Below are 25277 nucleotides of genomic sequence, written 5' to 3' on the forward strand. Positions count from 1 at the left end.
CGGTTGAGCATCCGACTCTGGCTCAGGGCACGATCTCGAGGTTTGTGACTTCGAGCCCCGCGTCGGGCTCTGTGCTGACAGCTCAGGGCCTGGAGCCTGCTTCGGATTCTGTGTCTCCCTCTCTCTGTCCTTCCTCTGCTCCCACTCACTCTCTCTCTCTCAAAAATAAATGAACATAAAAAAAAAAGAAAAAGAAAACACACAGTCCAGTGTGCTAATCTGAAATGAGACATCCAAAACAGAATGAGCTCCGTAATTTAGAATGTGTTAAATTTAAACTCCAGGGCGTGACAGGAAATTCTTTTAAAGGAATCCCTGCTTTCTCTCTGTTCATCAAATGAAGACAATTTCTACCTTTTCGCAGACACACTCATTCCGCCTTCACCTTTCTATATGGTTTGTGACTCTCTAGTATCTTCTAGCATCAGAGGAAAAAATAAAACAAATTCTGGGTCTCATGAAGCCCACCCACCCTCCTATCTCATTCCATCTGGAAGGTGTCTTCCCCATGGACAGCATTTGTGGGGCAGGGGGGTTGATCATCCAGGCTGGCAACCATCCCAATATTGCCAACATCCCAATATTGGCAATATTCACCAAACATCCCAATATTGCCACAGCGTGCATCTTGGGGCCTCCTTCCCGCGGGAAAACCCGAGATGGGGTTCGGGGCCCGGGGTGGGCAGTGGGGGAAGGAGGCAGCAGAGGGCGGGAGACCCATTTCACCTGCTTTTTGTGAGGAGCTCCCCAGCCTCACAGAGCTAAGAGACAGGCCGCTTCCTAACAGAAGAAAAGCAACGCTTTGACAATCACACGCTCTGACCGGCACCTTCTAAAACGCATCATCGTCTAGATGCATAAATCCCAGCTCAGTGACGGCATTTCAACTGCTTTATAGACAGGCTTCGAAGGACGTGCCCTGAGCACAGGGAATAAGGATGTCACAGCTGGGCAGCCCTCACGGTGCTTTCTTACCCACGGGCTTAGCAGCGTCTGTCTTGCTGGTGGCCAGTTTGGCGGCCTGGGGCTTGGCGGCCTCGGGCTTGGCGGCCGCTGGTTTGGCTGCGGCAGGGGGTCTCACAGCTGCTGGCTTCGCGGCCGCCGGCTTCGCGGCCACCGGCTTCGCGGCCACCGCGGGTTTGACCGTGGCCGTCTTGGTGGCCTCGGGCTTGGCGGCCACGGGTCTCCCAGACGCCGGTCTCGAGGCCGCCGGTTTGGGCGCAGCTGGCTTTGCTGCGACCGGCTTAGAGGCCGGCAGGTTTACTACTGTGACTGGTTTCGTCGTGGTGGTCACCGCTTCCGTGGAGGCCACCGGCTTCGCTGTGGTCACTAGTTTGGATGCGGGACTCGAAGTCACGTTATTTGGAATATTTCTGTTAAGACAAATTAAGTACTGTTTAATATTATTTAATATTATTTGTTAAATATTTTTATAATTATTATTTAATTATAATTTTAACTTTAATATTATTGTTTTAATATTTAATATTTTAATATTATTTAATATTTTAATATTATTTAATATTTTAATATTTAATATTAATATTTTTGTTTAATATTTAATTATTTAATTTATAATGTAATATAAATATATTTATATATTTATATAAATTAGTATAATATTATATAATATATAATTTTATATATTATATTTATATTTATATTTATATATAAATATATATAATATAAATATATTTATATTATATATATTTATATATAATATATATATTATAAATATTATAAATATTATATACTATATATAATATATATTATAAATATTATAAATATTATATACTATATATATACTATAAATATTATAAATATTATAAACATATTATATTATATTTATAAATATATTTTTATTTCTATAATATAAATATATATATTTATATATTATATTTATATTTTTTATATATATAATTTTATATATTATATAATATTACATATTATATGTATGTGTACATATACATAATACATATGTAAATATGTATTATATTATATATTATGTATAACATATAAACATATTATATATAAATGTAATATTATAGAATATATAATATAATAAAATATTGTTTAATATTTAACTATTGTTAAACATTGCATGTCTTTGCCAGCTATCTATGGTTTACAAAAACACAATCCCACGAGCTATGTGAAATTTGCTGCTTTATCAAAATGCACGCAGTAGTTCTGATATTACACATCAGTATTGCTTATATTAAATTCTTTCCTTTTAGAATCGTGCCACAGAAAAGATACTGAAAAGCATATAAAGTAATAGAATCATTAAAAATGAAGCCCACAGGGGTGCCCGGGTGGCTGAGTCAGTTAAGCATCTTGACTCTTGGTTTCAGCTCAGATCGTAATGTCACGGTTGGTGAGTTCAAGCCCCGAGCTGGGCTCTGTGCTGACAGTGGGGAGCCTGCTTGGGATTCTCTCTATTCCTCTCTCTCTCTGCCCCTCCTCTCCCTGCTCTCTCTCTCTCTCTCTCTCTCTCTCTCAAAATAAATTATTCCTTTAAAAAGTGAAGCCTATATTGTACTATACGTACATCTGTCATCTTAATTGTAATTTATACAATAAGGGCAGGAGAACGTAAAGAGACAATAATAAATACTTTAATTATTATTCTTGTTAGCAAAAATACGGTAATAATACTCGAACAACGTCCGAAATGTAAAAATTGACCAACTGAAACTTATACGCCATGAATTAAAAAAAAAAAAAAGTTAACAGCTACTCTCATGATAAGAAAATATCCATTCAACCAAATGCTGTGCTGAGCTCAAAATTTTAAGGTCGGTGTATACTTTCACTCCCAGACCTTATTGCGTGTGTTTGTTTGCATTAATTTTCGCGTGTGTGGTTGTTTTTTTTTTCACCATGTCTTGATCTATTATGAACCTCTAGAAAGAACGGCAATATAAGGAGACACGGATCCACCAACAGCCACACGGATCCACCCTGTGTCTACTTCCGGCCCCGAGATGGGCACTCGTGAATTCCTAGAGCTGTCACGCTCCATGTGTTCGGCAGTATATTTTCCAGTTGGTGTCATAAAACCTCAAATACTATGCTATATTGCCCATTCTGTCTTCCTAAAGATCAGGTTAAGAATGTTTGAGAGGAACCCCAAAGATAATTAAGGTGAGGGAAAGAGAGCCCCTGAACCTGGACAGAGCAGGACACACATCACGACACCAGAAAGGGTCACAGCGCCCTCAGCGGTGATTTTCAGCCCGAGAACGGAGTACCTTTCTCCAGGGACAAGGGCGAGAGATGAAGGACAGAAGGGCTGGTAAAGGGAGGCGGTTCTCTGTCCCCACCCTGGAGGTCGGCCGGGAGTAAGCCACATACTCATTTTTCAAGGATTAAGTCGGGTCTGCATCTCCTCTGGGGGCTACAGGCAGAACCCTCTGCTCCCCGACAAAGCGTGACAGTCTGCGGCATGCCCTCTAGGGGCACAACTTGCTGGCACATCGGCCGGGCTCAGTTCCTGCCACCACGTGGCCATCGCCTAGCCCTCTGTCACACGGCCACCCGGCCCTCCTCTCCACTCCTGGAGTGGGCAACAAAGACGGAGCTGAGCCAGCATCCCTGTGGGTACGAGCCCCCAGCCCCCACCCTCTCATCTGCCTTCCTGGAGGAACACGCACGTCACCTCCCGACGTCACCATCACCTATGTTATCATGACACTAATCGTTTTAGGTCTCGGAGCCCATTTCTTGGTTAATGTATCCAGTCCTTCCATACGAGATCATTTCACACCAGGTGCCGTAGACTGTTTAAACACATGGCCCCAACTCCCCACCCTCTCTGTTCCCATGCCCTTCACAGTGTGATGTGACAGGGCCTCCCATGGAGTGCAGTCCCCCGCTGTTGACTCTAGACCGGCTGGCCCACCGGACGTGCCTTGGCCAACAGACTGCGGCAGAAGTAACCGTTCGCTGGCTCCAGTCTCGGCCCCAAGAGGCCTCACGGCCTCTGCCTTCTCTCACGGAACCCTTCCCATCCACCTGGGAGCCAACTCCCAACACTGCCTCCTGGAGAAGGAGAGGCCGTGTGGAGCCGAGGCGAGCCAACTGGCCGAGACCATCCTGACCGCCGTCCACAGCCGACAGCTGACATGACCACAAACACGTGAGCGAGCCCAGCTGAGCCCAAGCAGAAACTGCTAACCCACAGAACCGCGCGTTAAATAAACAGTGGTTTTAAGCCACTACGTTTCGGGCAGTCTGCTCCGCAGCAAAAGCGAAGGGATACAACAGATTCTCTGCAGGGCGTGCGCCACGTGTCCCTCGGGAAGTCCCAGTCTCTGGATTTCAATGTCCCCGTCATGAAGTTAGACACCGTCTGGAGGACCTCCGCCCTCTGTCTAGCACTGTAGTTTTTAAGACAATCGTGACGATACTTACAACTGTTTGTGACCAAACTTCACAGGATTCTTTGTCAGTTGGTCCCCTTGGAACCAATCGCACTGTTTCCTGATATCCGGGGACAAGTAAAAAGCATTTTCACCTGCAGAGAAAGAGAGGGAAAAAAATATCTTGCAAGTGCGTGTAGATCACATGCAAATTAAAATTCATCTGCTAACGAGTTCAGTGGAGCCCACGGCAGGCAGTCCGTGTGTACTTGTTGAATCCATTCATCCCCCCAGACAAGCTAAGTCCAGTCAATTCAAACAGTAAGCCTACCGGTCCTCGATCCATAAAACATCTCAAGCCACAATCTTTTGTTTGGCAATAGTTGGGTGATGAGGTTGAAGAAAAGATTCACTCAGTGTGAAGGGAAGACAGGACTCAAAGAAAAATCACAGACTTTAACAAGTTGGTCCAAGCTCCTGAACATCAAATTGTCACTGAATTACTTGTAATATTTTCTCAATGCTGCGTTTAATAAAACTTTTGTTCTCAATCTTTGGAAGGCAGTGACAGCGTTCCCAGTGTGAACCTGCTGGCCTACCTTTGCTTCATGTTTTTCCTCTAAGACTCTGGAGGGACAGGCCTTCACAAACCGGAACGCTGTTTTCACAGAGCTCACCTTTCCCTTGAATAATAAACTCTCCACACATGCGTGTTTGTTCCTACTTCTTACAGCTCCCTCACTTATGAGACACTCTCCTCTGCTGACCTGGGGCCATGAACTGCGCTGACCTGGGGCCATGAGCCGCGGCCGGGCCCTGGGGCATCAGGAGAACGATACCCTCCCTCAGGGACCATGCATTCTACTGGGACCACAGATCACACAAATGAATAACCAGCAGGCCTTGGGATAGATACGGTAATTAGCATCCAGACTAACAATGAGAAAGCCTTGGGAGTGGGGAGCATTCGCGGTGAGTAGGGGCAACTAGAGATATGCTTTGAGGATGATTGTGGGTTTGCCGCTAAAGCAGAGGTGGAGAGAGATCCCGGGGAGGAGAGTCCCATCAGCAAAGGCCCAGAAGTTTCCAAGTATGGGGCTAGCGGCTAAGCCCAGATCAATGCAACTCCTTCTAGGAGCTTCCCCATTTATTATGTCATGCATAATAAGTGGGCACTTGATCCGCGGTATACTCGCAGGGTCTATGGCTGGGAGGCGCCCAGGCAAATTTGGTTGAATACAGGAGTCAGCAAGGACAGGATGTCCAGCTGTGGGTTCACTGTCAACCTTGGCTCCTAAAGTGCGTCTGAGACACGACAGGTGTCATACGTATGTGTGTTGAATGAACGAACAAGTCGGCATCAGCGCGCTAGACGTCTCTTCCGCGCCCGCAGCCCCACGTCCCTGATGGCCCGAGGGTATGGGCTGGCAGGAAGACCCTGACCCGGGCCCACGCTGTCCCCTGAAGGACTTACTGCTGACGAAGGACGGCAACAACCTCCCAAAGCGCATCAGCGGCTCCTCGTTGAGCTCGGTCGACTTATCCAACAGTTTGAAGAAGACGTCGCTTGGCTCACTGGCGAAGTTGTACAGCTCCTTGACGTTCACCTTCCTGCCGATGCCCAGAATCACGAAGAAGTAACCCTTGCACTTGGCCTGCAAGATGACCCCCTGGGCCTCTTCCAGCTGCTGCTTGTCGACCTCTCCCGTCAGCATCAGAACCACGACTTTCATGTCCCGTGGGTTGGGTGCGCTTTCGAAGACGTTCTCTATGGTGTACTGGATGGCGCGGCCCAAGTCCCTGGTGCCCTGCAGCTGTGTCATTCTGCTGCTGAGAAAGTCCACCAGCTTCTCCTTGGAGCCGTAGTCCGTCAGGGAGAACTCCACCTTCACGGGGGGCACGCTGGCGTTCCCTGCGGACTCATAGGGCGCGTGCTGCACAACCGCCACCCTGGCAAAGTGCTGGGCGGCCTTGGGGTCTGGGCTCAGGTCCAGCTGTCTGACCAGGTACCCTATGTACTTCCTCATCTCATTGAACTGGAACAGGCTGGTGGCCTCGGAGCTATCTAAGATGAAAGCCATGTCGATGTCCACGTCGCTGCCCGCCGCTCTCCTGTCCCGGAAGGAAGGCCTCCAGCTGCCAAAGCCACAGGACGGGTCAATGTTGCAGATGTCTAGAAAGAAGACAGGCAGCCCGTTTATTCTGTGCCTCCCACTGCAAGACTGTACATTAATCTGTTGGGAGTCTGGGGTAATGAAATCGTCACATAATACAGAAGCCTATTCATAGCTTGTTGCCTTTTTGTGGCCAGATTTCAGTTTTCATCACCTAACACTAAATCAAACAGATCAGTAAGCTAAAATCCTTATTCTGATACTATGGTATTGGCGTTAGAAGGAGGAAGAGGAGGGAGAGGAGGGGGAGGGAGAGGGAGGAGAGGAGATGCTGGAGGGAGAGGGAAACGGGGAAGGGAAAAAAGGGTGGAGGAGGGAGAGGGAGGGGGAAGGGAAGGAAGCGGGGGAGAGGGAAGGGGAAGAAGGATGGGGAGGAGGGGGAGAGGAAGGGAGAAAGAAGAATTAGGGGGGAGGGGAGGGGAGGGGAGGGAAGAAAACTACTTCTTTGCCGCGCTAAAGAAATGTGTTCTAGAAAGGCACAAAGCCAGATCATTGAAATCTGGACTCCAAGGTCAAAATGTAAGCAGAGCCTACTTTCTCCTTTATTTCCTGTCTATCAAAGAGAAGCTCGGTCTGAGGGGTTTCCACTTTAAATATGGAAACTACTTATGTAGGAATTACACTGGCAAACGCAAGGCGTGATGAATCTTCATGCAACTCAGGCCCTTTACATGGATGACAAATATTCGTTCAAACGTCGCCCCGTGGATAGTACAGTACGTCTTATAACACACTGTCCTGCTCGAGAAGCCCTTACCCAGGCAAACGTGACACGTCAGGACGGTCTTCAAGAAGTCGGTGAGGTCTCTCCTAGGGGGCAGGACAAGCGCGTGTCCCACTGCGGTGTTATTGATCTGGTTCAAACAAAAGGAAATGCTTGGTAGGAGTGTCCGTGATAAGTAACCACTTGAAAATGGAGCAGCGGAGTCGAGTCGTGTCCGTAAAATAAGCTTCCCAACAGATCACCCCCTCTTCTCGGGGGTGGTGTTGGTGGGGTTTGGGAGGAGGTGCTGAGCTTAATAGGAAAACACAGGCTTTCTTCTGTGGAGCTGAGCTGAAGTTCAGATCCCTCTCCTGCACTTTCCACTGGGCCCGAAGGAAAATTATTTAACCTCTCCGAGGTCCAATTTCCTGAGCTGAAAATGGGGGTAATATTAAATTCCCCATGTCCAATTACATGATGCGTGGGAAATGGCTGCTATAGCTCTAGGAAATAGTGGGCACTTGAATGGCACAGTTATTCTCGGCCACAATAACAGCCACCGACACACGTTAGCTCCAAACTCTCCCAGAAGGGGATTTAACCACAAGGCAGGTAGTGAAATCGCTTCTAGAAGGTTCAAGAAGCCCTGATCATCACGGTGCCTTGGGACCCCATCACTAAGTATTTATTGCGTGTAAAAGTAAAGTTAACTAATGAATGAATAATTGACTTTTCAAACTTGCTGGGACACTGCTGTTAAGAAACACAAGTGGTTCTGGGTCACTCAGCCCACACGAGGGAAAATGTACATAAATGAGCCCCTTATGAGGGCAGACAGCTGAAAGCCCAAGCTGGATTCCCAGGCCCAGCGTTGTGTGCTCAAACTGGCCTGTGGTTTGGCAGAATAAACCCTGAGGGACGGCACCAATGACCAGACCGTCTTTCGCTGACGTGGGCAGGGGTAAAACCATAGAATACCCAGTCTTGGAGGGAAGACGGCAGGGACCATCCCTCCCCCACTTTGCCTTTCACAGGCGAGAAACCTAAAACACAGAGAGGTTAAGTGACATGACCATATTACTTCGGTGACTTAAAGCTAGAAAGTGGGCAGGCTGGAACAAGGGCTCTTTCCCATCATGCCCACTGCCCACTCGGCCTGAGCAATGTTGCCATCGTTGGCACTGAGTAAATATTAAGTGATGAATTAGCCAATTATGATATACATCATTGTCACAATTAAACCAGCTATTTAAGCAAACGACAAGGGAGCACTTTGCGGCTTCACAGCGAAGGCTGACCATCCTGGCTGAAGAAAGGTTGGAACAGGGGTGCATGGACGTCTGGGGGACCTCCCTAGGGCACTGGCAGCCTCAGGGTCAGCCCTGGGAGACTCTCCTCCAGCAGGTGAGGAAGGACCCAGTGGGAATAAATCACAGGCATGTGGATGTCGCTCTAGAGTCAGAGCCACTCGGCTGTCCCGGAAATATCGCTCAAGTAGCTGCCAATCACAACAGCCTCATCCAGGAGCTTTTGGAAACTATGGTGCATGAATCCATCAAGCAGGCACCAGGTGCCCGAGAACATTCTCAGAGCCCAAGAAGAGCCGAAGGAGATGTCAACCGTGCCCACAGGGTACAGACCTGCAACGCGCTGATAAGCTGCCGGTCCTCCTGGCTCGTGAGGAACAAGGGGGTGATCCCCGCATCCGAAAGCTTTAGCACAGCCTCCCTGAGCTGTGGGGATGCCCTCGTGGGCTTATTGCTGAAGAAAACAGCCACTTTCCTCATCAGGAATCCGTTCCTCACACGCTTAAACGTGTTTCTGGCCACGAAGGACATGGCCGTTTCCAGACTCTGTTGCTTGGACGTCAGAGCCACCTGAAGGTTCTTGATCTTGTCCAAGAGGACCGACTTCTTCTTGGAGTCGGCAAACCGGATCTCCGTGGTCACCTCGTTGTTGTAGGTGACCACGGCCACGCGTGCCCCCCGAGGGCAGTTGCTCTCAGCAATGGTCAGGTCGCCCACGATCCTCAGGAGCACATCCCTCATCCGGCTAAACGTGTCTTGGGTCACCCCCTCCGAGGTGTCTAAGGCAAAGGCCAGTTCCGTCGGGAAGACGGGGCATTCCAGGGGCCCTGTGGGAAGTGGCGGGTTTTCAAAGACAAACTTTACTTACCGGGAAAGGGGTCTTCTTCCCGCAGGAGAAAGTCAAACGGCTGAAGTCAACTTACCATAGCAGCAAGCTAGAAAAGAAACAGAGAGAGGAGTGAAACACAGGTACTACATGAGCATCTCAAACATGAGAGCAGACGTGCGTCACAGACAGCAAAGATCATGTACTTACGACATTTATCTTTGATGCTTTGGACAAGGGCACATTGCTTTAAAAAGAAAGGAAAGAAGCGTGAGGGGGGCGGACAAGAGGCTTACAGCTCAACGACTGGTGATACACACATGCAACTTACATCCATGGAGTCACCTCTGTTGCCCTTGGGACCCTGTGGGACGAGAAGGAGAGGGTGAGAAGCACCACAGATGCGCGGGACCAGCAACGCGACAGAAACACGGCTGAGGGAGCAAAGGTGGGTCTGGGCTGCCCCTGACCATTTTCAGGCTCTCCCTGTAAATCTGACTTTACTGCTCAAGGAACAAAAGAGAGGGGAAACTTTGAGGACAGAAGTGTTTCCCCTGCAAAATAAAAAGCTCCACACCCTGAAAACCTGGAAGGTTGTGACAAATCAAAGGGATCACACATTTGGGCTCGAGTCTAAACATGACTTCTCCTGAGAGTAGAGCTTTCTTTCCACCTGCGATCCTAGTATCTCCTGTTCACAGAAGGGACAGCGACGTGTCACTTAGCTAAGCCTCAGCTCCAGATCTGAAGTGCACTGGCTGCATACCACCCCAGAGGAGGCCCAAGGACAGACCCATGGCTGCTCTCAGGGTCTTATCACAATACACAGCCGCCCTGACGGCCAAGCAATTGTCTCCTGGGCCAGTCAGGTGCGTTTCCACAAGACTGCAGACTGCCTTACGCTAAATGCTTCACTTTCTTAAAGGCAGAAATCACCTGACTTAGCCTTTACCCAAGTCTGACCAGTCTAATCCCTCCACCTTTCCTTATACGAGTGATTGTCCATCATTCTCTGAACCTCATGAAATTTAACGTAGGGAGACAATATAGGGAGAAATTCAAGTAAGGAAACGAAGATATTCATAATGAAGAAATGCAAGGGGCTGCAGAAGGTCGCCCTCTTGGCCCCAGGTGGCCTAGCACTCGTGGGTTTTAAACCATAAATCAGAAGCTGTCTTGTGGATTTTACAGACCACAGGAAATAGTTCGCAAACCGACGTCTGACGTAAATTATACTATTTCTACAAGATGCAACCAAGAGGTATTAGAACTTGCCCTCTCTCTCTCTCTCTCTTTTTTTTTTTTTTTTTTTGTCCTGTACACAAACCTCAAACCTACCCCAGGAAATTATAAAGGCAAATTACAATATACCCTAGACCACAAGGTTCCACAAGAAACTTCTTTGGAACGTTTCTGGTTAGTCTCAAATTCAAAAGCTCTTTTCTCCATTGTGACATCAAAAGAAAAGTGGTTTATAAAAAAAAAAAAAATCAATGACAACAAAAAAGGAGCACGTCTTTTCTGGGAGGGAAGGAGGTTGTAAGAAGTTTACAAAGGGACACATGTAAAGCTTCCAGCCCATGGCTGGACTGGAACTGGGTGGGTGGGTACTTACAGATGGTCCTGGGTAGCCAGGGTCCCCCTTCTGCCCAATTGCCCCTGGAGGTCCTGAATTTCCCTAGAAAAGGCAGAACAAACAGTGAGATGCTTGCCCAAGAACCATTAAGAAGACTATCCATGGAGGGACGCCCGGCGGGCTCAGTCTGAGCCCTCAGTCTGAGACTTCGGCTCAGGTCACGATCTTACAGTTCGTCAGTTCGAGCCCCGCATCGGGCTCTGTGCTGACAGCTCAGAGCCCGGAGCCCGCTTCGGATTCTGTCTCCCTCCTTCTCTGCCCCTCCCCCCCTTCTCTTTCTCTCTCTCTTTCAAAAATAAAATAAACGTCAAAAAATTTTTAAATAAAAATTAAAAAAAAAAGATCCACAGATGTGCAAGAATGCAATAAACGGCAATCAGTGAGACCAGCGCTCGGTGCAGATAACCAATCCAATGTGGTAAAACCACCTGGAAAAGTAAATGATGCAGTTTGTCTCCACTGAGCAAATTAACAGGATCATATGACGATTTTAACTATATTTCAAGCTAAAAATAACCGTTTCCCACATCGAGACCGCGACATGCTAATTCAGGACTCGGTGCAATCTTAAGAGGATGAGTAAACATCCACTGTAGACAGTCATTTGGAGCCAAAAGCAGCTTCAGGAAGAGGACCGTTATGCCTTGGAGGCGGGGAGCGCGGGGTCTGGTGATCCTTGAGATGTGTTAGCAGAAGGGCTTCTGGGGCCTCCCCGTAAGGGCAGCACGGCTGAAGAAGGCAGCGCAGACAACCACAAGGGGTCCTGAGGACACTGGCCTGGGGCCTAGGACTCCTTTTCTTGTACCCCACATGCCACCAGCCAGGTTGCCGGTGAAGAAGGAGAATGTTCACCACACGTGTTCTCATCCCCCACCTGCAGCCAGGTGCGGGCAGACTCACCCTTCGGCCCCTGATGCCTTTGGGTCCTGGTCCTCCATCCGTCCCGGGCTCACCAGGGGCACCCTGCAAAGAGAGCCAGGAAGAGGCACATTAAGTTCTGAAACGGAGGGTCCAGCGGAGGGCCCCCGGGCATCTGGACCACACTCCCCAGGGCAGCCAAATGGCTAACTCTGGTTTACATTCCACTGGGTTACTAGTACGTCCGTGTCCTCCACAGATGCAGCCTTAGTTTACCGCCCCCATGATGACGACGTCATACAGATCAGAGCACGTCAAGTTTACAAAGTGTGTGATTGCCATGTCATTTGATCCAACCCTCGCAAGGCCCAAGGCAAGAACGCTGTCCACTGTCACCTCCAGTTACCGGGTGAGGGAGTATCTCAGAGAGGGCGGGGCCTTCGTAAGCGGCTGACCCCACACTAACACCACGATATTCCGATTTTCAGCCCATGAACATGCCAGACGCAGCCCCCCAAAACGGTGACGTTTCACCACCAGGGGAATATTTATTTACCTTTGGACCAGGGTACCCAGGGAATCCTCTTTCTCCCTGTAAGAGACAAATAAATAACTCAGTTTTGGGTCCTAATTTACATGCATCTAAAAGAAATTATTCTTGAGCAGAAACAAATACATCCACGGAGTCACCAAGACCAAAAAAAAAAAAAAAAAAAAACGCATGATATTCCAACAAAATTTTGAGAAATACTTCTCTAAAGACACAAGACGCCAGAAGCTCAGGAATCCTCAGCAGATACGCACTTTTCTGCCTTTGCGTCCTTCACCGCCAACCCCATCTCTGCCATCATCGCCCTGGGGGTGGAAAGGGAGCATTACTGCAGGCCGCCACGCTGGGCACCCCACAACCACTCTGTCTAGAGCCCGGAGCACAGGGTCGTCGGGTCCCTGAAGGGTTCCCAGATCGAGGAAGTGTTCCTGCTCCCACCCCATCCTCCAGGTGCAAACAAGACAGCCGTCTGCAAGTAAGTGGGCTTAATGGACTCCTTTGGGAAAATGGTGCTGGTGTGCCACCGATAAAAAGAACATCTGACAGCCACCGGGAAAGACAGCACTTGGGTGTGGAGTCAAAGGCCCGCGGAATGTCTGAGACTCTTAGAGCAGAAAGGACTCCCAAAAGTCTCCTTGCCAAAGCGCATCCTTGACTCTTTGATTCTAGCAGGAACGCAGGACTCAGTCTCTCACGCCCTCCTGAGTCTCTTGCGCTCAGACCTTCTCTCCTCTCCCCACTGTGGCTTCCCCCACTCCTTCCAGGTCGTGCCACTGGACTGCCTTCTTTCCAAACACCCCCCTCCCTATGCCCTTCAATCTGTCCCATCACACCCTCGCGGGAGACTTTCAGAACTGCACTCCATTGACTATTTCAAAAGAATGAGAACAATATGTGTGAAATATATACACCGGTAACTCTAAAACAGACGCAGAGCATGCTATTTAGTTAATTTAAAGTTTTAAGCAAACATCAACAGCTAAAGAGCCATTGCCCCCAAATTTATGGACACACCATCAAGAGATTTCCTTCTGGTCTGAACAGATTTTAAAGCCTGATTTTTTCCCCCCTCTGCTTCTGAAACTAAAAGTAACAGAAACGGATCCTTCAAACTTCAGTTTTCTGTAGAGAGGTTACATACACACACAAAAAAATATTTTAAAGTTTGGGATTATAAATCAGATCGACCGGGTTCTCAAAACTTTCTTAAAACATTCTATAGATTTCTTTGCCCTGTACAGAAGTGTGTATTAAAAAAGTATCGTTCGTGAGCAGTCAGATTGTCTTTAGATAATATTTTAAAAAATGAGTTATCAAGGTAATAACTTCTATTCCTAGGATGTCTCATCCAAAGGAAACAGTTTCAATCTGGACTGAGACCTGATCAGATATGATTCCATTTTAACCAAAGGACATTTATTTCTCTGCAGAAAAACTCCATCTAGTCATGGTCACAAACCATTTACAGGACGATAATGAAGGTGGTTCAAGCTTCAGTGAGTCCCCACATTCACTTCCCAGGAAAAACGCAAGAAAAAAATGTCTTTCCCCACTCTTCCCCGATGTAATGAAACTTATTTTGACATTGATTTGCTGTTTATAAGCAGTCAGTCTCACTGCATTCGGTCATATCCCCAAGGACACAAGGGGACAACTATCCAGTTACCTGTTTAGGACCAACCCAATTTGCAACGAGAAAGGCTAGCCCAGAGAAAGGCCCCATCTCCCCTGCCTCGCACCTTCCAGCAAAGGATTGGCCACAGCACATCCTGATCTTACCGTCTCCCCTCGGGGGCCCCGGCTCCCGACTCCTCCCTTTGGTCCCGGCTCTCCAGGCTCGCCCTACACACGAGAAACAAGGCTGAGACAGCTGTGGGGCTGAGACCATTTAAAACATGATTCCAAGCAATTTCTGTTCTACGTGATGCCGGCAGTAAGGTAAAGTCAGTGGGTGTTGACTACAGCAGGGAAACCCCCCACCACCACCAACAGACCGAGAGACAACCGTGGATTCACACGAACACGTTTCCTTTACTGAGAAAAGGCTGCCCTTTGAGGCCAGTTCTGATAAATTGTGTTTTTTCTTAAGGCTTATGGAAAGTCGGTTCTCAGACAGTCTTCGTATGACAAGCTGCTGTTATCCAAAAGAGTCGGGGAGCTGGGCCTCTTGGATTAGCTAAATATGGCCAGCAGAGCTCTGTGCGTGCGGTGCCAGTGTTTAAAGAATGTGTGTTCAATGCAACACTGGGGCTGTGCTAAGTGCCTCCCATCTGCTCTGATGACTCCAAGGAGGCCAAACTCCCGTCACATACACAGGCACGAACAGATCAGGGAATCCACCAGCTGCTGGCAGGTTCCGGCCACAAGAAAGCCCACCCGCTGAGTCCAGCCCGTGAGTTCCCTTCAGGTGGGACAGGACAGGGATCCCACTGGCCAAGCCGGGCTGGCAGCTGGGGGGGCTGGATGCAGACTAAGCAGGTGAGCACACGGACAGATGAGGGGAAGGCCACAGAGGGTATGGCTGGGCCCTGACCTCAGGAAATGAGCTCTACTTTGGTTAAGACAAACCTTTCTTCCCAGGGGACCGACTCTGCCACGTTCTCCAGGAGCACCCGCAGTCCCTCCGCTTCCCTGGAGCAGGGAGAGGAGCATGTCAATGAAATATTCACCCTCCAGCCAGAGGCCCTGCACTCGGCCCCCACCCCGCAGCACTCAGTGCCAAGTGCGGTGCCGGGGACCCAAATGCACATGGACGTGGCTTGTGCAAATCTAACACATCCGTGTGACCGCTCGGGACCAGCTTCCACAAACCAACCCGTGTTGCAGTTAATATCCCGAGTCCCTGACTAGAAGAGAAGAACCCAGATTTTGTGGGACTTTGTTTCCTCTCCCTTTTCACACCTCCACAGTGACACCTGATTATACAGGTGCAGAATCCTGTACACGTATCCCCTGAGGGAGTAAGTAAATAATGAAGAAACATAGCTCTTAAAACGGGGTGCAGCCTCCAGAGCCCAGAAATGACCCACACGAACATGCGAAAACCAGGTGGTAGGAGCTCTTTGTCATTGGTGACTATTAGAAGAGTTTCACCTCACCCCCACTCCACCTTAAACTCTTGACTAATGAGAGCTTAAATAATGTTGAATAAAACCCACAAAAGCTTTGAAAATAGGTATTTATCAGACGGCGAACCAGGAAAGGAATGTCTAAGCCAACAAGGGATCTCACAAAGTTCCTACTTGGTTGCAACACCTTTTTGTCCATTTCTGTAGCAACAAGCCAGCTCTTTGCCCCTTTTCGGTTATTACTGTTTTCTGTAACATATGACAGGGTGGCTCCCTGAACAGCATGTCAGACAGGACGGACACCAAGTGTGCAGTGCTGGGGACCCGGGCCCCACACAGCTAACTCATTTCTGCTCATGGTCACCGAGCCCCGAGATGCATGTCCATGCCTGTGGTCGTTCAAGTTTAAGGAGCAGCTTCAGTGTTGAACCTGAGGGTGGGGAATGCCTTACACCGAATACCGAACCACAAGGCAAACTCCCGGGGCCACATATGAAACAATTTGGCATAAGCCGAGAATTGGGGCAGATTTAGAGTTTACAAAGGTCCAGCCTCAGGCTTTGGAAGTGCAGGATGGCCTCACCACCCAGCCGGCCAGTGTTTGGAAGGAGCAGCACCGGGATTCAGAAGCCCCTGGAGCACCAAGACCAAGGGTCTCTTACTTCCTCAGGCAAACTGGCCAGTCGCCGTGAGGACTGAGGTTGACCCGGGGTCTGTGCTGGCAGGGGGGAGGCGAAGGGAGAAGTCTGTCTACGGTAACACCATCCGCAGGACCTCAGCCTGTGCGGGCCGTGCTCCCGCTTAGCTAAAGACAGGGGTGGGATCAAGCAGACTTACCCGAGGCCCAGAAATGCCTTGTTCACCGATCAGGCCTGGGGGACCCGTGGGACCAGGTGGACCCTGAAGAAGTAAAAGGCCAACGTAAGTGCTGCGTTGAGGTGGCGTTCCATGAGGAACGTCAGGGTGACACCTGCACTTTGCACAGAGCCCAGAGCCTCGCTCCCGCCGGCCAAAAAGACCTCTAGAGACCATGCCTCTGTCTCAGCTGTTAACAGCAGCTCCAACCCGGGACACTAAGGGGGAGGTTAGCTTAAGAAAAATACAAGGAGCCCGGAGGGCTCAGTCGGTTAAGCGTCTGACTCTTGAGTTTAGCTCAGGTCATGCTCTCAGGATTTGTGAGTTTGAGCCCCACATCAGGCCAGAGACAGAAAGGACATCAGTGGTTTCCAGGAGCTGCAGGAGAGGATACGGGAATGACTGCCTAAGGGCTCGGGGGCTCCTCGGGGGATGATGAAAATGTTTTCAAACTATATAGAGCTAATGGTTGTACCACACTGTGAATGTGTTATGTGCCACTGAACTCTTCGGTAGTTAATTCTGGGTTCGATTATATAAAACTGGCTGTCACCTCATTCAAATTGAAAACCATCTGGGGACTCCTGGGGAGCTCGGTCGGTTGAGCATCTGACTCTTGATTTCAGCGCAGGCCACGATCTCACGCTTCGTGAGTTCAAGCCCCGGGTCAGGCTCCGTGCTGACAGCGTGGAGTCTGTTTGGGATTCTGTCTCTCGCCCGCTCCCTCTGCCCCTCCCCTGCTTGTGCTGTCTCTGTCTCTCTCAAAACAAATAAACATTTAAAATTAAACACATGGAACAATTTAAAAACACATACTGGAGCACCTGGGCAAACATCACAAGGCGCACGGCCGCGCTGGGAGTACTGACCTGTCCACCTCGGGTGCCCTGCTCTCCCACGGAGCCCGGCTGGCCCGGGCCGCCCTTGTTGCCCTTGGAAACAAAAGAAGATGAAGGGGGGGGGGGTCAGAGTGGTTGAGGCCAGTGTCAGCTGTGTATTTGACAGTCACGTCTGGACAAGGGGGTAGGGGAACAGCCCCACAGGGGAGTGGAGGCCACCAGGGCAGTGGCCCCAGGATGAGACATTCAGCACGTACAGCCAGTGCCATTCTGCACGCTTATGATGGTTCCCCACACCTGCCTCACCTCTGCTCAGGATGGTTGTGAAATCAGGATTTTTGAATCCAAACCTGCCTTGCACAGCTGGGCAGACGGACACAGTAAGACGCGGAGACCGGCCGACGAGCAGGTCAGTGGGCGCGTCAGGGACGAGGGATGCCCGGACGCCCCCTGCTCCATTCCTCCCCTCAGTCTCTGCCCCTGGTCCCCACAGCCACGCGGTTTCACAAGTCGTTTGGAAGAGGCTAAATGCACGGAGTCGGTACAGAAGGTGGTGGCTGGTGTTTGAGCCCCACGCCTTGAAGGCAGAGGGACAAAGCTTTTGGCTCCCAGGCTGATTGCATTCTTGCCCTTTGAGAGCACGTGGTGAGTCATGGTGTGATGGCAGAAGAAAGGCACCAAATTAGAGACTTACCTTAGCTCCCGCTGGTCCCCTTCGGCCAAAGCCGCCCTGTGGAGGAGTCACACAAACTGAGAGGGAGCCTGGGGACGGAGCCCGGGGCTTTCTGTGACGTGAGTCGCCACGAGCCAGACAATGTGCCTGGCCGGCCCTGAGCAGACTCAAGAGAGACACCCTTCCTCCTGCCCTCCTCTCCGCCAAGTTTTGCTTCCACGCTGCCCTGTTAGCCACCCAAATGGGAGTTTTCAGAGTTACTTCCAACCTGCCAAGCAAAATAATGACTCCTTCTGGCTGCACGATCCCAGCCAATTTCAAAAAAGGATGTAAAAATGGTAATGTCAACCTGTCTGTTTTTCAACCATTTTCCTAACTGCAGGCAGAAGTAATGAAATACGTCAATTATAATGGAAGGGAGTCCCAAACTCTCCAAACGCTCCTGGCCAAATATAACACACACTCAGCTAAGTAAAGCATCGGGAGTGCACATACGTGAACCTAAAAAGCCCAACCGTACTTAGTCTGGGCTCATGACTTGGCAACATCTTCCTCGATGTTCCAGAGGTGACCCTTCGTTCAAATAAATGTGGGCCCATCGCATAAGCAATGCTTTCATTCCGATTCTGTGATGGCTTCCTCTCCATCGGAAAGGTTTGGGACGGGAACGCATGAAGGTCCTGGGTGTATCTTTGTGAGGTGAAGGGTCAGTGTTCTGGACACTGTAAGTCACCAGCTCTGTTATGGGGCTTGGCCCATCTGTGGCGTCAACCAAAGAAAGACATTCTCCACTCCCAACGGGCCAGCCCAGAGACCTTCTGGGGTGACTGTTTTAACATTATTCACGGTGGTGGAAACTTCTTTAATGGAAGGCCTTGGCCTCCTTCTACAAATGACACGTGGACAAGTGGAGAAGGAGACGCGCCAGGCGGCTCCTTCAGAGTAACAATCTGCCTGGCCTCCCCCAAAGGGCACAACTAGGAGGACGACCAGAGGCTAAGTGCTCAGTGATGCAGTGCTCAGGCCAGAGGCAGCCCGCAGAAGCCCCAGTGTGGCTGTGTGAGACGTGAGGTGGCCCGGTGGGAAGGACACGTTTCACCTTGGCCTGAGCCGGGCACAGCGAGGTCCTAAGGGAAGGAACCGGAGGCCCCCGGGCCAGGCCTCACCCTAGCACAAGGGAAGAAGCGGGTGGACAAGAGCCCTTGACTCCATCAAGGGTGAACCGAGGTCTCCACCTCGCGCGCAGAAATAAAACAAACTGCAGGCAGGACCCTATTTTAAGTCACTTCGTGAAAACAAGTTTTGGTTCCATCACACGCTGAGCGGGTGGCTCGTTAGAACAGCGGGGTCTTTCCTCATTGGTCAGTTTGCAGTTCACTCGCAGTAACACTCAGAACTTCTAAGATGGTGTTTTCAAATTTTGTTTTTCTTCTGAATTCTAAAGGCACAATTTTAAAACTTACGCCCCTAGCATATCATGTAATCACGGGTGAGAGTCATCCCTTCCAAAAGCCCCCATCTCAGGGCACAGCCCCCTGAGGGTCCAGCCACTGATGGATCCCTCACCGCGTGGCTGGTGCTGGGGAAACGGCAGAGGTACCATTTTTGGCCGCCCAGACCCAGCCTGCTGCCGCTCTGCTCTCTCAGCTTGTGAGCAGAGCCATCTTGACTGCCCCTGATGCCTTACAAACTTCCAGGCCACTCCTCCCCCGTGCAGGGACCCTCTTCCCCCTCTGGAGCCACGCTCTGTGTTCCCCGGGGCCCTGGGAGCTGCCAAGGGTTTCCCAAGGGTCGTGTACATAGCTTTGGTCTTAGCAGCTCTTCGAGGGGACTCAGAGATTAGGGACGCAACGAGCTCTCCTGCAAAAGACATTCGCGAAATGTCTCGAAAAGGCAACCGCCTGATGCAATTCACTAGAAAACACAATCTGGTGTCGTCGCTTGAATTACAGCCGCACCAACAAACAATGACTAAACCCACAAGCATACAACCCATCAGACTTCTTGCCCCTCACTCCCTCCTGAGTTTGTGCTTCTGTTTGGATTTTTTAAATATTTAGCGGGACAGAGCCTAGCCACATGTTTGAAATCCCCCTCAAAGCCCCCAAGTAAAAAGTTGCTGAGTAACGCTGCCCCAGATCGTGTTGGTGATTCAGGAGGCACTTGCTAGGACTCCCCACAAAGCCCCCTGAGCCCCAAGAGGCACTCACGTCCTTCCCGGTTTCTCCAGGACTTCCAGATACCCCGTCTCTCCCAGGGAGACCCTGACATGGAGAAAAAAATCAGCATAAGACTCTCATCCAACTCTGGCATATTGTGCCAGAGACCACGGGAAAGGGGGTTGCTTGTACACATGGCAGGGGGCGGGGGGATGCTTGGTGGGACCCCTTAGACGGGGGTCATGCCGTCTGCACGAGCCTGAGAAGCGCTTTCCGTAAATACCTAAGGGGCATAAATTCTGCAGAAAAGGAGCCCCTCTGGGTAGCAGCTGGAGACTGCCTTCCCAGGAACACAGTCCACACCCGACCTCGTGTGCCCATAGCCGTGAAGACCACTTCTGTGGCCCCTGTGGCTGGGGGTGAGCCCTCGGCAAAGGGGGTCCGGGGATGCAGAGCACCGTACCATGGGGCCGATGTCTCCGGTTTCTCCTTTGGGCCCTCTCTGCTGACTGTCCCGTCCTGAGTCACCCTGCAGACAACACAGGTCAGGGACATGAGCCACGTGTGCAAGAAAAAGGCACTTCAAATTCACCTTAGGTAAACAGAAGAGTTTGCCACCCTTCTCAACCTATGGCTCTACAAAACCTATAGGCCAACCCCCTCCCGAGCCAGCCTCCCTCCTCCTGGGCCAGCTTCCCTCCTCCCGGGCCAGCCTCCCTCCTCCTGGGCCAGCCTCCCTCCTCCTGGGCCAGCTTCCCTCCTCCCCACCACCCCCCTTCCCCCACCCCTGCCCTGCCAGCCTCCCTTCCTCCTCCCAGGCCAGCCTCCCTCCTCCTGGGCCAGCCTCCCTCTTCCTGGGCCAGCTTCCCTCCTCCCCACCACCCCCCTTCCCCCACCCCTGCCCTGCCAGCCTCCCTTCCTCCTCCCAGGCCAGCCTCCCTCCTCCTGGGCCAGCCTCCCTCCTCCTGGGCCAGCTTCCCTCCTCCCCACCGGGCCAGCTTCCCTCCTCCTGGGCCAGCTTCCCTCCTCCCTACCAGGCCAGCTTCCCTCCTCCCCACCCGGCCAGCCTCCCTCCTCCGGGCCAGAACAAGGCAAGAGAGACGGTGAGGCACTATTCTCCCTGTTGAGGAAGGACCGCTGCCCACTGCCCAGGGCTGAGAGTGGTTTGGGACCCCACGATCAGGCTGTCAGAGTGAGATGGGTGGGCTATGGGGGATGTGGCCAAGGCGTGGCCCCTCAGGGTCCTACATTTTTGTCACCTCTGATACTTTTCTGAGCACCCGACCCCGCTAGATTAAAGCACCTTGAGACCACCTTTGAGGGAAATTCCTGAGGCCTTCGTATGACAGGCCTTGCAAACACTATCTTTGCAGCTAGAGAGCAAACGTGTCTCCAAAACTGTAAGAGGAGGACAAGCCCTGTACATTATCAACACATTCTAAAGCAATTTCAAAACTCTGGTTAAAACCTCTTCCTCCCAACTCACTTCCCAACGACCCCCCCTCCCCAGACTTGGGTCCCAAACTGTCCGTGAGAAAGCTCCCTTACCGGGTCACCTCGAATTCCAACGTCTCCCCTCTCCCCTTTGTCCCCTTTGGGTCCTTTGTCACCCTAAATAAAAAATACCAGCAGAGACAAAAATTAGATAAGGTTTCAAATTTGTATCTCCCGCTTAAAAATCACATTCTTCAGTTTATAAATCTTAAAAAGAAGAGTATCTCCCGTTTACGCGTTTACATGAAGGTAAATTTACTTCCAAATATTTCCAATTTGTTCAGGTAATCCCAAATCTTTACTAGGACCTACTCTGGACCAGGCACCAGGGATTTATTTAAACAGAACACAGTCAGTCCCTGCCCTAGGAGATATACTCTTCAGACTAAAAGATACGATGTAATTGTCACAACGGACAGAGGACACAGGAGACACCACGGAAGCACCCCCAGAGGACATCAGGGAAGGCTGCCTGGAGGAAGCAGTCTTTACATACAAGAATAAAAAAAAATTTTCTTAGGTGAAAAGTTTTTAGTTTTTCCATAGTGGAAACACTATGGAAACATACTTACCCTTCTGCCGGGACTCCCTTTCTCTCCAGGAGAACCGGGCAATCCTTTGTCCCCCTGTCAAAGACAACAAGAAAACGTCACTCCTGGCACAATTTCCACCGTAGACTGAAGCGTGAGTCACAGGGATGCTCGGGACCGGACGCGGTTGGGACTTAAGAGTATGAAATTGCTTACATCTTCGCCATTGAGACCATCCAGTCCGATTTCTCCTAATTCACCCTGCACGGGAACAAGACACATGGTGAGGGGAGAAAGCCATCTGGTAAAGGAAAAATGATCAAAACGGGGAACGCTTTGAATTTCAAAAACGAGGGGCGCCCGGGTGGCTCAGTCGGTTGAGTGTCCGACTTCGGCTCAGGTCATGATCTCACGGTTCGTGGGTTCAAGCCCCGCATCAGGCTCTGTGCTGACAGCTCAGAGCCTGGAGCTTGCTTCGGGTTCTGTGTCTCCCTCTCTCTCTGCTCCTAACCCCTTCGCTCTTGCTTTCTCTCAAAATTAAATAAACATCCCCCCAAAAATTTGAAGATAAATAAATAAATTTCAAAAACGAAAACCAGCGTAGGTACCTTCTCTCCTGGGAATCCGCGAGAGCCCTGGAAGGGAGAGGAAAGGGGAAACATTAGCTCCTCCCTGAAGGCCAAAGAGAAGAGGCTAGAACAGCAGGGGGTGGAGGGGGGGGGCCCACCCCACCTGAACGCCCTGAGTCTGAAATTCAGTGCTGGGGATTCATCTGTCTGCCTTGTGCCCTCTCCATCCCGTGGGGGATCCTGAGGCTAATTTCCCTGGCCCTGAGCAGGTGGCCTTCTTGGCTCCTTGGTCAGGAGGGGTGGGTCCTGAAAGCCAGGGACCTGGCTACAAGACCCCTTTATGACTTTGCCACATGCTGGCCCTTTCCCTTCAGCACCTGCTTTCAAACCTCAGCAAACAGAGGAGAAAGCACATTCAAGTATTCCACACAAGGAATTTTCCAGCACGAGCCACCCTCTTGCTTCCTTCCACCCCGCCTGGACACCACCCTGGCTCCTCTGGGGGGCCCCAGGGGCTGGAGCTGCTGCCCCCCGCCCCCGGCCCGTGTTCTCTGTCCTTGTGACTCCTTCCTGGCTGCTCAAAAGGCCGTAGAAAATGCCTCCTTTATGGGGGGCGGGAGGGAGGGGAGGGTGGGTGATGGGCATCGAGGAGGGCACCTGCCGGGAGGAGCACTGGGTGTTGTATGGAAACCAACTTGACAATAAATTTCATATTTAAAATAATACAAAAAAAAAAATACAAAGAACTATAAAGTAAAAAAGAAAAAGAAAAAGAAAAAAAGAAAACGCTTCCTTCATTCCCAGGCTCCCTTCCCAGCGCAGCCAGTGCCGCTGACCCGCCAGACTGCGCCCTCTCGCCACGATGCGAGGCCACTGGCTGCTGCACACGGACGACACAGAGGCCCCGGGGGCCTTCCTCCCCAAGGAGGCATTTGGGGAAACTGTCTCACTTCTGCACGTGCCACTGAAAGCCTCTGCCTGCGGGGCCCTGGTGCTGCGGTCCCCAGGCTCACGCAGGGCTCAGCACACGGTACCTTTATTCCTCTCTGCCCGGGGCAGCCCTGGAAACCTTGAGTGCCGTTCACGCCGGGAGGACCCCGTTCACCCTGCGGGAGAAACGAAGGCGGTTACGAGGCGGAGCTCCGGGCCACCACGCCTCCTCTGAGTGCGCAGCCCCGGGAGGGTGTGGCTTAGAAAGTGGATTTCGCTGGGCTGGCGGGGATGCTGTTCCATCCCGGTGGGGCCTCCAGCATTCCTGCACCCCCCGGCCCTGGGCCTGGCCTTGAACCTGCAGTTCCTGCCCCTGGAGGGACCAGGGAGGGTCTGCAGCTCAAAAGGGTACCAGGGTGAGCAGGTCACTGGGTCCTGGGTGCGCATGAGTGTCGGGTGCCCACAGAATCCCGGGCCTGACAGTTCCTCTGCATGGTCCCTTGTTCCCGGCTCTCCAGTGGGTCCTGGGGCCAGCCTGACACCCAGCACTGCCAGCTGGGACCCTGTGACTTCACCACTCCCCATGGACCCTGTATCCCCGTCCCAGGGCTGGGCTTCTTTCTAGTGTCTCAAAGCCTCTCGGACCCAGGCACTGCTTCTCAAACCCCCAACCGGACCCTCTGGCTACTGATGACCCAAGTCAGTAAACCTCCCTTAAAGGGCGTGACCCCGACGACCACCCTGGTTGGGTTTCCCGGGCGCCGCTGCCCCGGCTCACTCCCCTCTCTGCTTGGATGTCTGGGTCTGCTGGGTATGCCCCACTCGGTGGCCCCCAGTCTCAGAAGCCATTAAGTCTCTCCCTCTGAAATAAGACCAGCAAAGTGCCTGCACTTCATGTCCACATCTGTCCTGTTGGGGACGTCACACTCTTCTCCCCAGTGTAGAAATCTGAGTGGAGCTGCTAAGGAGGTTAGAAACTGATGTTATCCCAGTAGGAAAGTCATTGGAAATGGAACAGACTATGAGCCCCACAATTCAACCCCAATGAGCGAGGAACAAGGAGGCAATAAAAGCTTAAAGAACAAGCCATCTTGTACTTACGGGTCCGCCCTCGTCACCAGGATAACCTCGGTAGCCATCTTCCCCGGGAATACCCTAGAACAGAGGAAGTTCGTGCTTCAGTTAAACCTCGTAGTTTTCTTTGTTCTCCAAGTATCGCCCTGCCCCCCTTTCTTGGTAGAGCAATGCCACCATGTAACACGGCTTTAGGTGTCCCCTTGAACTGGGGTTTCTTCTTACTGTTACGGCATAATCTATCAGAATCTTTAAGGCTCGTCTCCACCAAGAAATCCTGCCAGTTTCCTGTAACTTAGACACCTACTAAGAATCCTTGCTGACCATCCACAATGAGGATGCCAGTCAGCGATGCCCGCTAATTTTAACATTATTTTTTTAAGTTTACTTACATTTATCTTAAAAGAGAGAGAGAGAGAGAGAGCAGAGGAGGGGCAGAGAGAGAGGGAGATAGAGAATTCCAAGCAGGCTCCACCCTGTCAGTACAGAGCCCGATGCAGGGCTCGATCTCAAGAATCGTGAGATCAGGGGCGCCTGGGTGGCGCAGTCGGTTAAGCGTCCGACTTCAGCCAGGTCACGATCTCGCGGTCCGTGAGTTCGAGCCCCGCGTCAGGCTCTGGGCTGATGGCTCGGAGCCTGGAGCCTGTTTCCGATTCTGTGTCTCCCTC

At 50.9% G+C, this 25277-nt stretch overlaps 1 protein-coding gene across 7 annotated transcripts in view; it reads right to left on the bottom strand.

Annotated features, from left to right (window-relative positions):
- The window catches only part of COL6A3 (collagen type VI alpha 3 chain), an 81128-nt gene that overhangs the window by 10440 nt on the left and 45411 nt on the right, over positions 1-25277 (bottom strand). For all 7 annotated transcript variants that reach the window (XM_042950670.1, XM_042950674.1, XM_042950672.1 and 4 more), the window contains 25 exons: positions 24637-24690; positions 23640-23711; positions 22645-22671; positions 22253-22297; positions 22079-22132; positions 21561-21623; positions 20476-20541; positions 20064-20117; positions 17875-17910; positions 17211-17273; positions 16324-16386; positions 14987-15049; positions 14198-14260; positions 12673-12723; positions 12425-12460; positions 11911-11973; positions 10990-11052; positions 9706-9738; positions 9585-9621; positions 9472-9483; positions 8882-9375; positions 7296-7392; positions 5839-6537; positions 4417-4519; positions 976-1373 (listed from right to left, as the gene is read on the bottom strand). In XM_042950670.1, coding sequence (XP_042806604.1) covers positions 976-1373; positions 4417-4519; positions 5839-6537; positions 7296-7392; positions 8882-9375; positions 9472-9483; positions 9585-9621; positions 9706-9738; positions 10990-11052; positions 11911-11973; positions 12425-12460; positions 12673-12723; positions 14198-14260; positions 14987-15049; positions 16324-16386; positions 17211-17273; positions 17875-17910; positions 20064-20117; positions 20476-20541; positions 21561-21623; positions 22079-22132; positions 22253-22297; positions 22645-22671; positions 23640-23711; positions 24637-24690 — 2809 coding nt within the window. The remainder of the gene's footprint in view (positions 1-975; positions 1374-4416; positions 4520-5838; positions 6538-7295; positions 7393-8881; positions 9376-9471; positions 9484-9584; positions 9622-9705; positions 9739-10989; positions 11053-11910; positions 11974-12424; positions 12461-12672; positions 12724-14197; positions 14261-14986; positions 15050-16323; positions 16387-17210; positions 17274-17874; positions 17911-20063; positions 20118-20475; positions 20542-21560; positions 21624-22078; positions 22133-22252; positions 22298-22644; positions 22672-23639; positions 23712-24636; positions 24691-25277) is intronic.

This window comes from Panthera leo, chromosome C1, assembly GCF_018350215.1.
Source record: "Panthera leo isolate Ple1 chromosome C1, P.leo_Ple1_pat1.1, whole genome shotgun sequence".
Lineage (NCBI taxonomy): Eukaryota > Metazoa > Chordata > Mammalia > Carnivora > Felidae > Panthera > Panthera leo.